This window comes from Osmia lignaria, chromosome 13 (genome assembly GCF_051020975.1).
Source record: "Osmia lignaria lignaria isolate PbOS001 chromosome 13, iyOsmLign1, whole genome shotgun sequence".
NCBI classification, from domain to species: Eukaryota; Metazoa; Arthropoda; class Insecta; order Hymenoptera; family Megachilidae; genus Osmia; species Osmia lignaria.
Genome location: NC_135044.1, coordinates 3071524 through 3087397, shown reverse-complemented (window position 1 = coordinate 3087397; position 15874 = coordinate 3071524). Strand labels below are relative to the sequence as shown.

General features: G+C 35.7%; 1 protein-coding gene across 2 annotated transcripts in view; it reads right to left on the bottom strand.

The window, feature by feature from the left end:
* The window catches only part of LOC117601843 (uncharacterized), a 171439-nt gene that overhangs the window by 4196 nt on the left and 151369 nt on the right, over positions 1-15874 (bottom strand). The window contains exons 2-6 of one of the 2 annotated variants that reach the window (XM_034319073.2): positions 13015-13377; positions 9837-9957; positions 8359-8540; positions 4554-4646; positions 40-131 (exon numbers count right to left, since the gene is read on the bottom strand). In XM_034319073.2, coding sequence (XP_034174964.1) covers positions 55-131; positions 4554-4646; positions 8359-8540; positions 9837-9957; positions 13015-13377 — 836 coding nt within the window. In that variant the 3' untranslated portion in view covers positions 40-54. The remainder of the gene's footprint in view (positions 1-39; positions 132-4553; positions 4647-8358; positions 8541-9836; positions 9958-13014; positions 13378-15874) is intronic. The other variant, XM_034319074.2, reaches the window with a different exon arrangement.

Genomic DNA, 15874 nt, shown 5'->3' with positions numbered 1-15874 from the left:
AAGCATATTGATTATGCGATAAAAAATTCAGTTACTTACCTAGAAAACAAATGGTTACTTGAACATACTGACGAGCGCCAGATGCATCAAGATGAGGAAGATGTTAATTGACAATCGACTAGTGAAATTCCCTGTAACCAAATTACAAATCTTATAATAGAATCGAGCAGTATTTATCTTCTGAAATGAAATCTAATCAAGTTCTCTAGTGATCATAGTTATCAGTGCAGTATGCAATTAAATCCAGACAGACAATAACAGTATGCAAACAACTTTTGCATAAACATTCGTCTACAAAGAAATGAATAAAAATCCATTTATGCATTCTGAGTTAACATAAATCTTGTAAATACACTGATGATATTCATTAAATTCAATCCATTCAATAAAATCATTTTAATCATATTAAAAGAAAATCCGTGCTTTGTATCTTAGTACACGTGAACGGAAAATCACTGAAATCAATTTAATGGGGAACGCGTTAATCGTAAACATATACACCCTTTCTTCTCTTTCATTAACGTCGCAATTGCTATCGGCTTGCACTTTGCATAAATTTTTATTTTAAGCACTATTCCGGTTAACTGTTAATCGATACTCGATAAACACTTTGATGAGTTGAGGAAAATATCTGCGTACCGGAAACTACAGTCATGAATACCATCATTTCCCTTTTACGGACGTCATTAAGCTTTGATTACTATCCTGCCAAAAGTTGTATGATATACGACGATTTAATGTTACGATATTATGGCCCCTCGCTTTACGTGATTTTGATTACTTAGTGGTTTTTTTAAATACAATTAACGATCCCATAAATATGATTTATCTACTTCCTTAAACATAGTATCCCAGGTTATATCCGAACCTTTTTTGGGCTAAATACTTTTGACGAGTGTACCTTTGACCGCGAATGAAAAACACCGTGTGAATGGAGTCCGCGTATAAGGAGTACCGTGAAAAGCGAGGGCCAATTTAACTTGTTCGTACACCGGTGGTACTGTAAGTAAGTCATGGGCGGCTAATGTAAACTGCATGTCTTTAAATTAAGGGAGTGTGTCCCGCAAACTGTGCCGGTTCCCCTTTATCTCTCCTTCTCTCACCCCTGTCAGCAAAGGGAGTTCCCATTAGCCATAAGAATTATGTAACTCCCGTTCCTTCTTCGCCTAATTACTTTCTTATTTGCGAGCTTTCTTCTTCTACCTATAACTTCCTCCATTACCTTGGAAACCGTTTCCATTACTTGAAACATTTATTTTTTGCGTCGGGCTGCGCGATTTAATTATCGAATAAAAAAGGGAAACCTATAGTGGCTATAGGTTTGTTGGAATATTCCCAATGGCGTCTTTTTCATTAGAATTATCCTACCTAGTATTATGAGGCAATCGCTATAATTGGTAATTTTCAAGTAGTCTCAAAATTACGTGTAAAACAAATAGAATTACACATTAACTTCTTCAAACATCTCAGAATATGGCTTTTGAACATGTACGGTTCTTCAACTCATTGATTCTACTGTAGAATGCATTTCATATGGAAACCCTTAACGATTCAATTTTATATTAGCCATAATCGCGAACGTAGGAGGTAGTTCAAATTGAATACCGCTGATTCCGAGCAGTTGAGCATATGTATGATAATAGTTCACCGACGTTGCTATCTGATGCAAACGAGGTCTAATTTCCACAGTTAATTAGTGTACATTGTTGGCTGCATCGTGCGATCGTGCTAACCTAATAACGATTGCAAATTAAGTTCCGAAGTCTTTTGTCTGTGTTACGCATTTCATTTATTCCGCTCCGTAAAGCGATGAAGCAAAAGGAACTTCTTAAACAAGATTAATACCTATAAATTCATCTTTCTGCATGCAACATATTTGTGATCACGGTGTATTATATTCTCTTCTATTATACAACTTTCATCTCATTACAGAAATTTAATTTACTTTTTCACGTCCTTCGATTCAATTATTTTACTCTTTTCGAATACTTTTACAATCTTTGGGTTGGTAAAAGTTTCCGATTAATATTCTTCTTCTCGTCTTCGTTTCTCCTTTCCTTTTTATATATAAAACCATCTTCAATTAGAAATTTCATGGAAAGAAAGTTACACGCAGTTTCCTTTTGATGAGAGTCCCGAAACTTTAACGTATTTCCGACGATATGGATCGACGAAGTGCTTGATAGCTTATCACCGAGGAAATTCGTGCAGCAGTATGTAAGAGGAGAAGGTATCAACGCAACCTCAACTTTGGCTATTTATTAACGTGGCGTAGTAATGCCAGTTAATGAGCTTCAAGGGGAAATACCGCTTCTCTTCATCTTCTTGAATCAGAAGTTACGCTGTTGCTAGTTTATTAACCTTATCCTTCAACGACACTCGATCATCAGTGAAGAGATTAATCTTTCGTATCATCCCTTAACCTTTCTGACTTTTCTGTACACGCTACGTATTACTTTATATGTACTCTTTCCTTGGACAACTAATTATAAAATATTCATTCGGATGAGTATAAAAATGTTCGCATATCAATTCCATAATACTTTCAGTGGTTCGGCACTGACAAATTTAATGGCATAAATTTCGATGAATTTATTAAATTTCCTAGTGATTTTTTTATCATCTGCTTAAAATAAAAACGATGGAAGCAGGAGGGACTTAACATTCGTTTTCTTTTTTAGAAAATATTGATTTTCACTTTAGGGACTTTTATATAATTTTCTATTTCTTCAAAGTAAACTATTTTATTCTATGTATATTTCTAGAATAGGAGTTGTTGATTTTATCAACCCTCTTTACTAGTAAATTTATATAAACATTAATCCTGATAGAATATTCATGGGAAAAATGCAGTTACACTGTAAAGCAGGTTGGAACCATCTGGCGGTGTTTATTTATTTACTACGGCTAGGAGTTATGATGCGTTACCACTGCATAGGGTGCACAAACACTAGTTATTTTGATAGCGAAAGCATCGTAATTAGCGTATAAATATTTTACTGATCAATGCAGAACGTGGGTGTTAATATTGAGGCATATTGATACTGCAACTAATAATTTACTTCATAATAGTAAAGTTAATGATGTTGCAATAAAGTTTTGTTCAAATTTGTTTATGAACAAAGCTTTTGGTTCATCTTTCATTATCTCTACGTTTTTTATAGAGAATGAAATTTAATTTTATTACATAGCTGAAATATTGCAGAGGGATATTATTTTATATTAATAACGCGAAGGATATTCTCAATCTACGTTACACGGGTTAGGTATGAATTCATTTATAAAAGGAATTTTAGCTAATTTTTCATTACGTTTGAAAATATAAGGTTTATTAAAGTTGTAAAACAGAAATAAAAGTAGAGATCGAGTAAAGGGGACAGAATAAAATTCAGGGCGTCTGTGACTAACAGTTTAAAAATTATCAGAGGAATGTAGGTGTCTTATTATTAGAAAACAAGTGTCAAAAGTGCAATGAAGTGCAGAAAACACGATGCCAAAAACAAGCTGTCTGAAATGTGGTTCGTAGCGAATGAAATTTCGGGCTGAAATGAAATTCACGTGTACGATATTACATAGTTCCGTACTTAAAATACATTTCAAAAGCTTTTGCAATTAGGAGGCTAACTGTTTCAAAACAATCTAGATAACCATGTATAAGAATTTACGTACTGTTTCATTAGGAGATTTCATGTTTGTAAAATGGATAAAATTGTGCTTGAGTGCTTGTAGACTGTATACAGTGTATAAAATATTCGTTATTCCAGCCAAATAAGTAATTCTCGGGCTCAAATCATGATTAATTAAATTTTCTCGCTGTCGAAGTTTCTGTGAATAAACACTAATTAATCTTTGAATGAGGCAGCCGGATCTTTGTTGACCCAACATATGTTTTCCAATTTAAAATTAATTATAAATCCTTTTGCTTTTCTACTTTTAAAATACATTATTTCCTTAAATACTACTTTTCCAATGTATGAAGTATTTTGTTTAAAAATTTAGGTATTTAAAGGTGAAAGCATCATTGCATAACATGTTTCAAAAGACTGGGTCATGATTGATCTGACTGCACCACTCGAGGGTTATTTAACCCAAGAAAGAAATGTCTTTTACTAAACTGAGGTTACTTTAATATTAAACCTAAAGACATAAACCGAGGTAGATAATCTTTTGGAAGTTTTCCAAAACATCCAACTTTGCTTTAAAACTTAAATCGTTTTCTTCGGTACAAGTGAATCTCTTTCAAAGCCGAATCATTCAGCTCGATCAGTTCAAGAGAGTAAAAAACCACGTGCTTCTTGTCGCGTTCTTCAGATTCCTCTCTAAGAAACCGTGACCTCGAGGTTCTAAAGCGATTTTCAATCGTTCGAATCAGTGTGGAACGTATCTCTGTGTGTGTGTGTGTTGTATGTAAAGAGGATTGTATCAAGAAATCGAAATCCCGCACGCAAAATTGACAACACTATCGATCTTGTTAAAGTTTCCAAATCTCATGAACGATAGTGGCTTATGGTGGTGATATCGTGAATAGACGAGGAGAAATTTACAAGCCTTACCACCACCATTGCCAGTCTCTGAGTTGTCTGGCGCTTGGATCTCCATTTTGTGCTGTAGCTTCGTTGTTGCAGTTGCAGTAGTAGTAGGCGTTCCTGCACAATAAACACCACATATCGCGTCCATCAAGTAGTAAGCATAGATATTTTTTACGAACTGGGTAGTAATGTTAGAAACGGAGGCAGCCAAACGCGCTATTAGTTTTCACTGGATCGCAGCATTTTACATTTTGTAACCTTTATCCGGCACAAATTAATAATGAGCCCCTATAAACATGCTCATGACATATTCAGATGGTACTGATCACCGTGGTTTAGAAATACCTATTCTTGAATAGAGTAACTATAGATTTAACAGTTGGATATTTAAGGATTCCAATTGTCAAGTAGACCATCCGGATAAAGGTTCACTATATTTGATGATTTTAATAAGTAATTGGAACATGAAAAGTACATAACAGAGAAACCTTAACGTTTTACATTCGGGTCGTACGTCACAGCTAGGGAACAGAAATGATCTCTGATAATTTATACGATATTGAATTTATTTATATTTTGTAAATCACTGAAAATATGATTCAATTTCATGCATGTAAATGCACGATAAATTCAGCCATAAAAGTATCGAAGTGTAAATATCTATCTGATTTTGTTCATTGAAATTGATTTCGTTGGAGTTTCGAGTTTATTTTACAACTTGATTTTTCTGGTTAAATATTTTTTTAAATTCCTTCCAAATTGATTATCATTGGAATAAATGTACTAAAGGTTTCAGTGTATAATAATATCTTGGCAATTTGTACTCCATAAAATTGAAGTTTCAACATTTTTCATAATTATACATAGATTTTCATCAAATAGTAAATTTGTAACATAGTTTCCACTGCAAAGAGTCTGTCTGTTTTTAACTACAAATTATGGCTGATTTATACTCTTAAATTTAGAATGAATTTGTGTTATTGTTAAAATGGAGGTGAAGAGAATGAGGTGAAGAAAGTGTGAAGGATGAAAGAAACAAAAAAAAAGTTTCATATCTCTGTCGTGGCCTCGTTGAGAGATTTTATGTATAAATGGAAAGAATTCCTCTGGTGTATACAATTTACTTCATGAATTGCATTGTGAAATGAACATTAAAAAACTTGGATCGTTAGTCACAAACGTAATAAAGGACTAACTAATAAATCAAACAAAATCGATAAATAAAAATACAGTTTATAAACAAATTTAGTATACGCATGCATTCAAATATTCGTATGATGTTCCATTAACCTTCGAAGGACCGACTGAAAATGGAGATCTGATAGGCCGATAACGGGTTATTTGTTATCCTTAGTTGAATTTTTATTATGTACGTGTTAAATTTATTTTTCCAATATAAAATACTATCTACACGTACACGATGTACATAAAATATTATTAAACCGGTCAATAATGACTGTTTTTGTTTTCGTCGCGTAACATAAAAGGTGAAGATCAAAAGTGACCCAGTATCAACTGGGCGAAGGTTCACATAAAGCTCCACAAAAACGATTCTAATCTGATCATTATTCTAACCGCAGCATCGAGCGACCAAGCAGCCTTGGAATCCTCCTTAATTAGACGTTATAATTTATTATACACGTCTGCCATTATCGTCACAAGCAACGTCTTGTGTCCCTAAGATGACATTCCAACAACGACATTTAGGGCTCAAAGGGCAAGGTCCTAAGAGGATACCACACGTCAAAGGATCAAATAGTAGGACTGGCGTGTAGATCGCGTTTATTCACAGACGGTCAGGTATTTTGCGGTGAAACTTGTAGCCACGTCCTTCCTCTTGCCTGATTATCATCTTGCCCGGAGAAGGGTTTCAAGCCTCATTCGGTTGCAACAACTTACGGTGAGACGAAGGAAAAGGGCTAAATTACACAGGTTAAATTGCTTGTGCTTCCAAGCAGCACGCCTTGCCTATTATCGTCCAATTTTCTCTACGCGAACTAAATTTTCCAAGTTCCTGAAGATCTGAAAAACCGGCGCAAAGGCGTTGGAGGAAAGAGAAGGATAGAAAAGGGAGCACACCGTGGTGTCTTGGCTGAAACATGAGCCACGGTGTGACGCTTTTACAGGAGATTCTTCGTTAGCCGTTCGTTCCACGTGTTTGCCAATTTGCGCCAGTCTATTCGACGGGCCCGCGCGTGACAAGCATCGCGATTCGCTTCGCCAACTTTCACGGGGCTCGCTTATTATTGATACGTACTACTGCGAGACTGAGGATTCAGTGGAGCAAGTGTACGTAAACTCCAATCGACTGGCAATTAACTTTACGCGTTCTCTAACACGTCGAATGCCTTAGGGGGTTATCGGTGACACAAATTGTTGTTTTTTTTTTTAATAGCGTTAATATTATACTAATAATGTAAGGCAGCAAATTGAAAGGTTAAAATTTAAAATGTACAAATTAACTACCCTTATGTTTAATAATTAGAGTTTGAAATGGGTTCCAATATTGAATTTTTCAATGTAAGATTGCTTGAATTACATTAACTTCATCGCTTTTCTTTGTGAAGGAGATGAAGACCTTCGAAATGGCTTCGAGTTTCAAAATTAAAACCCATCGAAGTTTCAATTTTTATGAAATGACCTTCTTATTTAGTTTCTTAAAAAGGGAACAGGTAATCGCTATACTCTTCCGCGATTCTGAATTGAAGTTAGGAAATTACAGAAGTTGGATTTTTATCATTTTCACGAACTTTAAATTTCTGATGAAGATACTATGGATTTTCAGTTACGATATGATAGTTTTCATAGTTTTTTTTATCGAGGGAAAATTTACGCGACTGTAACTTCTATCATGAGAGTTTTATTAATTTAAAACTATTGTCTCGGTGTAGATAATAGATAGAGAGATTTTATAGTATTTTGTAAAATACTGTTACACAATTTTTCTGTCATTTAACAAATTTGTCGTTGAGAATGCTGCACTTGTACGTGTCATTATTTCTTGTTTCGTTTTATCACCGCTCTATGCGAAAAACTAATCCGGTCAGGACCGAGTGCCGGAAGTCCGTTACGTAGCGTCGCAATATTACCTCGTGGAAGCGGAAACGCGGAAGAGCGCTACGGTTTAGCGCGCGTAAAGATAGACTCGTGAAAAAAAGAGAAAAATACGTGAATTGCTGTGGCGCGCTGGTAGGGGATGATTTATTCGGTGACCGGAAGAAAGAAATCGTTTTCCTAGAATATCGTGCGACAGATTTTACACGAATTACACAGGGATGAATTTACAAACGGTTGATAACGTTTAGTTTTTTTAAACATATATAACACATTTACGAAACATGTATAGTGCACAGAGGAGACAGAATTACATGTATAGTGGCATTCAGAAGTTTGGAGCACGTTGTGGTTTCAAATACATGTCTTCCATTAAGTAAATATTTGTTTCACTCAAAATATTATTATTCTATAATTAAAATTACTTAATTGATTTCAGCTGTTATATTGTTGATTTAAATCTACAATTTCTGATATTAGGCTATGGAATTAAATTGCAAAACATAATATTTTCTCACAAAATATCTGTGATATAATTTAATTTTAGTCTTCAAGCATATTCACGATCAGTATAATTACAATATTTCTAATAAAACCATAGCATACTTAAGTGATAACCAGCAGTTCTCTACGTTTATCCTTTTCTTTTATTTTATACCACGACAAAGATCGAACATAGAATGTTTTCAATCGACGGACAGCGGAGAAAAATAGAGGACCACATAGAGATAGAAACAAAGATAAATAGGATAGATTAAAAGTACGTTATACTAACCGGGATAGTAGACGGTTTGCTGGGATACATTGTAGTTTGCCTTTGGTATACCGAGCAAGCATTTGACAATCGCTGCTTCCGGTAAATCTTCGTCCAGTAAGGCCATTCGTGATAAGATATCGTAGAGTCCATCGTCACGCAGCGTAACGCTGGGCTTCGGTGTCTGCTTTTCCGGTACACCCCTGCAATAGAAGCGACGTTTGCAAAATTATCATGGTCACGTTAAAGCCAAAATATCATGCAATATGTCGACTGAGCATGTTAATATTATTTCACCGACGTACGTTATGTTGTTGCTGTTGTACGCTTTGCGCGTTTGTCTTCGAATTGCTTTTAAAAGCATGTTTTCACGTGACGGTAAATCGGGACTTTTATTGCCATCACACGAAATTTCATGTCGCTTTCGTGTGACATTGAAAATGATAGCTTTTAGTGTCACAACACCATGACACTTTTAAGCTACCTTTTCACTTGGTATTATAGGACGAATTTTATTGTCGCGACGAGAAATGTTATTAAATTTGTCATTGTCTCGATTTCAATAAGTAATAATTTTCGAAGATGACGACCAAATAGTAGACTATTAACCAAATTAATGGTTTTTATAACTGGAGTTTTAAATATTTCTGTACGAAGGGTGATATAATGAACGATTAAAATGATAACGATATTTATTTAGTAGAGTTTAAGCTTCGCTTTGTCACTGTTCCCGCTTTGTACGTTTCAAGTTTATTGTTACAGATAACACGAGACTGTCTCACAGTTTCCATTGTTATCGTTGAGAGGTTTGTGAAGTTACAATAAGACTTTTACTTCTGTTTTCATTTGAACCCTTTTATCAGTCATATTTCCTCTATACATCTCGATTACTGTAATACATCCGAGTAAAAGAGTTTTTATTGTTACAACAGCTACAAGAAATATTATTTCTCTCGACATTTAACCGAAAGCATAAAAGCTTTCACGGTTATTACGTGTAGTTCGTATTGCCGGTACTTTCGACCACTTCTCTATTTTTTCGCCCTTTTTTTTTTATTTATCGTAACATCGTGTCACGTTAAAAATATTATGAATGCTGACAGCTGAATAACGCTTCAAAACGCATAAGCATTCTGAAAATATAATGAGCTTTTTCCATTTTCCTCTGTTATCTGTCGTGCTTGAAACGTACTATGCTTCTGTTGACATATTTCTTTACTTTTCATAATTGAGTGAAAAAAAATTATTACTTACTGATTTCTCGGAATATAGAGATTAACACAGTAGGGAATCCGTTTGGTTTAAAATGATAAAATTGAAGTGGCGAGAGAGACACACAGGGAACGATAAAAGCGATACACTATGTGTAGTCTATAGACCGTTTAATTTATTAAATGGAAGCAAAAATCTGTTTTTATCAAGATCTTGAAGTATCAGAAAATTGGGTAGTTCACTGTAGTGCATGCTTGAGGGGTTGGTAAGCTTTCTGGAGTACTTACTCGATGAATATATCCAGAGTTGGTTGTGGATATAGCCCTTCTGCCATACACGTTATCTCCACTCCATCCTTATCATCTATGGTCTTCTTTCTGTACAAAAGATCGAATTTGTCCCCCGTTGCTGGAATAAAAGAGAAGTTTCGTTTAATTCAAATAATGCAATCCTTAGTAATTAGATAAGGTTCATTGTTTACGAAATCATGAGAAGATCTTTCACAGTTTTTATTATAAGACCAGATTGCTATTTTTGATTATCTCAAAAAGCTGAAGAATATAACGTGGGTTATTCTAAAAAAGTGGAGTTTTAAACGGCTTAAAATTTATAAAATGAAAATAATATAAAAATTGAATTAAAATTGCGGCTCTCTTCATGGTCCGCCTTCGAGGGTTAATTGTTCGCATAGCAAGGGAAATAATATATTGAGAAAGTCGTGGAAGAAAATCAAGCAGGCGTAAAGAGAACAAAACTAAGGGCGCACACAAATGCAACTGTCAATACTTTTTACGTTACTTTTCTTGCAGGAAAGTCTGTGACATGTACGTTCCATTAGCTCTAAATCGAATCCTTCGCTCGCACCTGTTCGTTTTTTCCACATCTTGCGTTTACGGTCAATTCTAATTTAAACTGAACATTGTTTCAAGGAATTTTAGCTATCTACGGTGAAAGTCGGAATAAGGTGATAGCGAAACACTAGGTGGTATCTTTAATTTGGCGATTTTAGAAAACAACCGTAAAGGAAAATTAATTTTCTCCTACTTATTATAGCTTTGAAAATAAATAGCTACTGGTTTCTTTAAACATCGTATAACTTTAATTAAAAATACTTAAGCCCTTGTAAGAGAGCAATGTTTTCTTAGACTTGACAAAGATGCGGCTTGACTTCATGTTGAAATGAAACTTCGAGGGAAGAAAGAAACACGGAATTGCTTCGCGACTTGTACCATTCTAATGAAACAAGTTGAAACATTTTAACCGAACTGTTCTGCACCGTACAGACAGAAAAGCATTAAAATGCTCGAAAGTTTCAACATAGAAATTAAACGCATGTTTTGCACCACTTTTATGTGTTTGGACATTTGGTTAATTTTTCTAATACCCACTTAAGAAAATTTTATTTTACTTATTCAATTTCGACGAAATTTTCTTCAATTTTCTGCAACAATAAACAGAAAATGTGTAGCCTTTTCAATCTGATCTATTGTGTACTGCAAAAATTGCTCTACGTTGTATAAATATCCTACTATTTCAGTTCTGATTCAAAAAGCTTTCTCTATGCTCTCGACTCGTAATTGTATTCTTTGTTACCTTCATTAACCTCCTTTTTAGTCTGTGAACCTTGTTCGTCCAAATTTAAAATATCCATCACAATGACAATACATAATCACAATGAACTAGTTTCAGTAGGTACTCTCGTTCTCAGTTGATGTCAAGGTTAAAATTTCTTTTATTAGGGATGCTTAACTTCTAGGAGACCCTTTGGAACCTTGACTAGTAAGTAATTCGATTTGTTTGCGACACTTCTTCTAATGATATTCTTCCTTTTTTAATAACGTGTCAGAAGATAAACCAAACAATCGCTAACCCTGATAAATATCTTCTTTTGAATGAAAAGGTGTTAAAGTAAGCTCTGTGTCTGCGTCATAAAGCCTTCCTTGCATCATTTTTAACATCTGCTGAATTCCGTGTAACTTTTGAGATAAGAAAAAGAATTTCGCAATTTGAAATAGTTTCACCTCAGCGGGTAGTTTGAAACGTCAGAATTCTCAAGACAAGTAGGGGTCTAGTGTTGGAAGGTGAACTTCTCAGAGAACTGCCGCGATGGGCGTAACTTTTCCACTGGAGCATCGAAGAGCTGAACACGTAAAACCAAACAACCGGTTGGATAGGGTCGATGAATTTAACCGGCAGTGAGTCAATAGCGTTGGAATCAAACGGCGTCGAGCGATGTTTAACTTTTTCCAGTTGGAATTTTAAATTATCCACCTGCAGACTGCAAGTCGCGGTGCACAGAACTTTTCCCCTTCCCTGCCGTCAGTTACTCGCCTGTTTATCGGCAAACTAATCTGTTCCCAAGACACGATGTCCCAACTTCATCGCAGCAAATATTTATCATCTCTTGGGGAAACGTTTTGCTTTCTTGTTTGTCATCTTTGTCAATCAATGAAATATCTCTCTTTGGGTATCGGTAATTATGTGGTTATCCATTTTGTCGCGTGAGAATGCTTAGCAAACATGATACACGAAACTAGTATTGTTCTTGTTTTGTATGCATTATTTATGCGTCACGAGCTGATTGAAAGATGGATAAAGTAATTTGCTGAATAATTTTCAGCATAGTATAGAATCGATCAAATATTGTCAGTTCATAATTGAATTTTAATTAAATAACAAACAGAATAATGAAATGTAATATGCCAAAATTTGTTGTATAATATTTGCGTCAATCAACGAAATGTAATTAATTTACTTCATAATTACTTGTTACGGAAGTCCTTTAAGTAAACATCCAATTTAAATCGTGAATAAATTCTTCTGAATTGTACATAAACTAATTACAATGAGAAGCATTTTCTGATTATTACAAAGAACGATTCGATATTAATTAACGCGACGCGAATTATGAATGAAATTCAAGCGGACGGAGAAATAGGAGGTTGGTTTCTATTCGATCAAGTCGGCGCCTCTGTTTCGTGTCGCGTTGCAATTTCAAGAATTATTTCACGCAACATCACTCTACCTCACTGGACGTCACTTCAAACTACCCGGGACGTGTAAAAGTATTACATGACTTGATAAATATTGCATACTTATCGAGACTTATAAAACACGCGATGTACAGGGGATCCTACTCTAAGTTTCAAATTAAGTGGATTTTTCGACCCTAACCTAAAGGGTTCATTTCACCCCTTTGACGTAGACAATTGTATAATAATTAGACATGATTAATTCAGTGATATTAACCCTTTCGTTATGGCAAATATTATTATAATATAATTTACATAATAATAGTTTTCAAAAATTATACTTTCATATCTGTAGATCTATTCTTGGATGTCGATGATGGATGCCCGTGTTAGAAGTGAAAGGGTTAATTATCCAGAACTTAGTTCGATATGAATCAGCAGAAAAGATCGTTGATCGATGGTGATTTACCGTCATGCAACGGGATATACTTACAATAAACAACCATAGAAGCACTCGCAGATTGTTCGGCCGCGAAAGTGGATATGACGCACGTGTATTCGCCTGTAAGGTCGATGCCGGGCTTATTCAATTTCATGGCTCGGTACTCGGTGTACGGATCGTCGCTGGCTTTGTACTTCAGATCGACGTACTTCCGCGTGATGTCCCCGGCCAAGGGGTCCCTGCCATATATCCATTGGTAAGCCACTTCGTTGGCGTTGAAGAACCATTTCACGACTAATCCCTTGCTCGACGTGTTCTCGAGATCGTAGTCACAGTCCAGGATCACGTAATTGGTGTCGCCAGCCTTCACAGTCCCCGGTACGTTCACGCTTTTTATCACGAGCTGCCAGCATTCTGAAAAACCATAAAAAGAGCAGCGTTGAAAAAAAAAAACTGTCGGTGATCGATTCACGGGGAGGCGAACGTTTCTTCTTTCCTTTCTTCGTTTCCATATCGAGGGAAAATTTGTGGAACAGCGGTGAACCGCCGTGGTAGGAAAAACGAGGGCGAGGATTGTGATATCCCTTTTTACGACGGACGATCGACAACGAGGATAGGAACACAGTTTTGCTTTGATATATGGATAGTATACTTGCATACGTGTCGTTTAAAGATTAATCGTGTTCGGAAAAGTATGTTACCGCCGATTGTTTATTGGAATTTCAAAAGTATCTTTTCTAATTCGCTGCAATTTTTAATCACTATGCACTGGTCGCTTGATAGCATCGCTTTTAGAGAAGTTTGTTGCATTAACCAATAGCTGCACACGATTTCCTGGAAGCATCATCGTACACTGATGCATCTCTCGTAACGTTCTTCGACTGCATAGACAGTTTCCGCCAGATCAGAATCGCGATACCGTCCTCAATTATGATAAATTGCATACAATTATGTTGGACTCTGGCACGCTTCGCGGCGAGTTAGAGTTCGTATCTGGCTGATAAAAGGGTAGACGAAGGAAGGTAGACATGAGAATGAACGATTTGCATGCTACCCACTTAATCAACACTCACACCTTATGAACGATCCTTTACCACCATCTAAGGGACAGGGTCTCTTCGAACTGGCTTATCGCGATACGAAAAATGGTCGAATGTCATGCTCGCCAATATTTGCAGCGATAATCTCAGACTCGCATCACCCTTTGAAACAAAGCGTTTGGATGTTTAAGGACGACTACCACCGCCTGCTGCTTCAACTTTTGAGAAATTACCCATCAGGCTAACTTGGCCGGGCGAACTTTCAAAGGAAGAGACGTCGGAAAACTGTAATTTCGCGTGAAAGCTGGTGATTTTTATAAGAAATATAGAAGTTTTGTGTCTTCTTCATCCTTTTTCGTGTTAGGGGTGGCTTAGTCGTTGTCTTGCTATATCGGATTTAGGTGCTTACTATTTTAATATGTGATTGAAAAAAGGAAAAACATTAGTTTTAGAAATACTAACACGTTTTCTAAATTTTTCTTATTGTAGACATAATAACCCTCCAACGGCGGACCATGGAGAGGGTCTCCATTTTTTTAGAAGGATTTAGGGCAAAGTGAAACAGTTTGAATGTAATTAAAATTTATACAATATGTGTGACCATATGTTAAGCTGCGGCTTGGAAATTTCACTAATTTTATTATTGCCGAGTTTACTTCTGACGAGCCGCAATCACGTTCCGTTCTAATCATTCAACTTTGAGAAACAACCCGTTTTCTACTTATGTATTCGCAGTTTGTAGATGTTCAAGACCCTGTGAAACACGGCGAATGTAATTGCGATGTTCCTCTAATCATAGAGTTCTGTGTTCTCCTCTCCACTGCTCTTTGGTTCGCTCTCTTGCTATGATATTAGATGTAATTCTGAACAGAAACTATAATATGTTTGCACTATTTCTAATTCTAGTACACAATTCTAGATGTTTGGCATTTTGTTTTGAAATTCTTTGAAAATGGCTTATTTCGGATTTGTATTTTCCATTTCATTGATTCGATTGCTTGCGTCTTCGGGTAAGACAATCCCAGTAATTTACGTCTAAATCAGTGATACTGATAGACGAAACTTATCTCCTTCGATTATCCGTGAAATTTATAATAGAAATCTTGACGGTGCATCCCGCATCTTCGTTCCTGATTGAAACATACAAAGACCCGACGCAATTTTCCGGAACATCGAGAAACAGGATTTTGGAGTAGTGGCTTGTTTGCTCGTTCCCCCACTCGACCACTACCAACCTGAGAATTTATAAACGTATCTGCATACGCAATTTTCACGCTCAACCTCCTGGAAACGGGATTAAATTTAAGATAATGGTATGCTGAATATACATGAATTCTTTCTCTGGATGCAATAATAAATCAACTAAAACGATATTCTGATATTGATTCGACCCGTTCGGTTTTTATCGTTTCCTTTTGTCATCCTCCGGCGATTTTCCGTTGATTAAAAAATATTATTCAATGTTAATCATTAGAAATATTAATGTCATTCTTCGAACGATTATTATGCCGTGAATTGTATAAAATTTCGAATAGAACCTATATCTGAGCTAGGTTCTTATATAAATAAATAAATTTCAAGAATCTTCTTTTTATCTGAAAATTTTGTCAATAATTGCAATGTATTTTCAACTTTTTCATCCGTATAGAGGAACTAAGAGGCAGTGCAAATTTAATATACTCGGCTGTTATTTCCGCCGTATGTTTATTCTGGCTTGATGGAATATTGTAGTTTTCAAGCAAGTTCTCTCGTGCAAAAGGGACAAAATCGAGATTGGAAAAACGTAGGCTTAACTGACGGTTCAGTTTTCGATACTGATCTGACTTGCAGAGATCTGAGTAGTATTAAATCCGTTCGGCTATACGTATGTT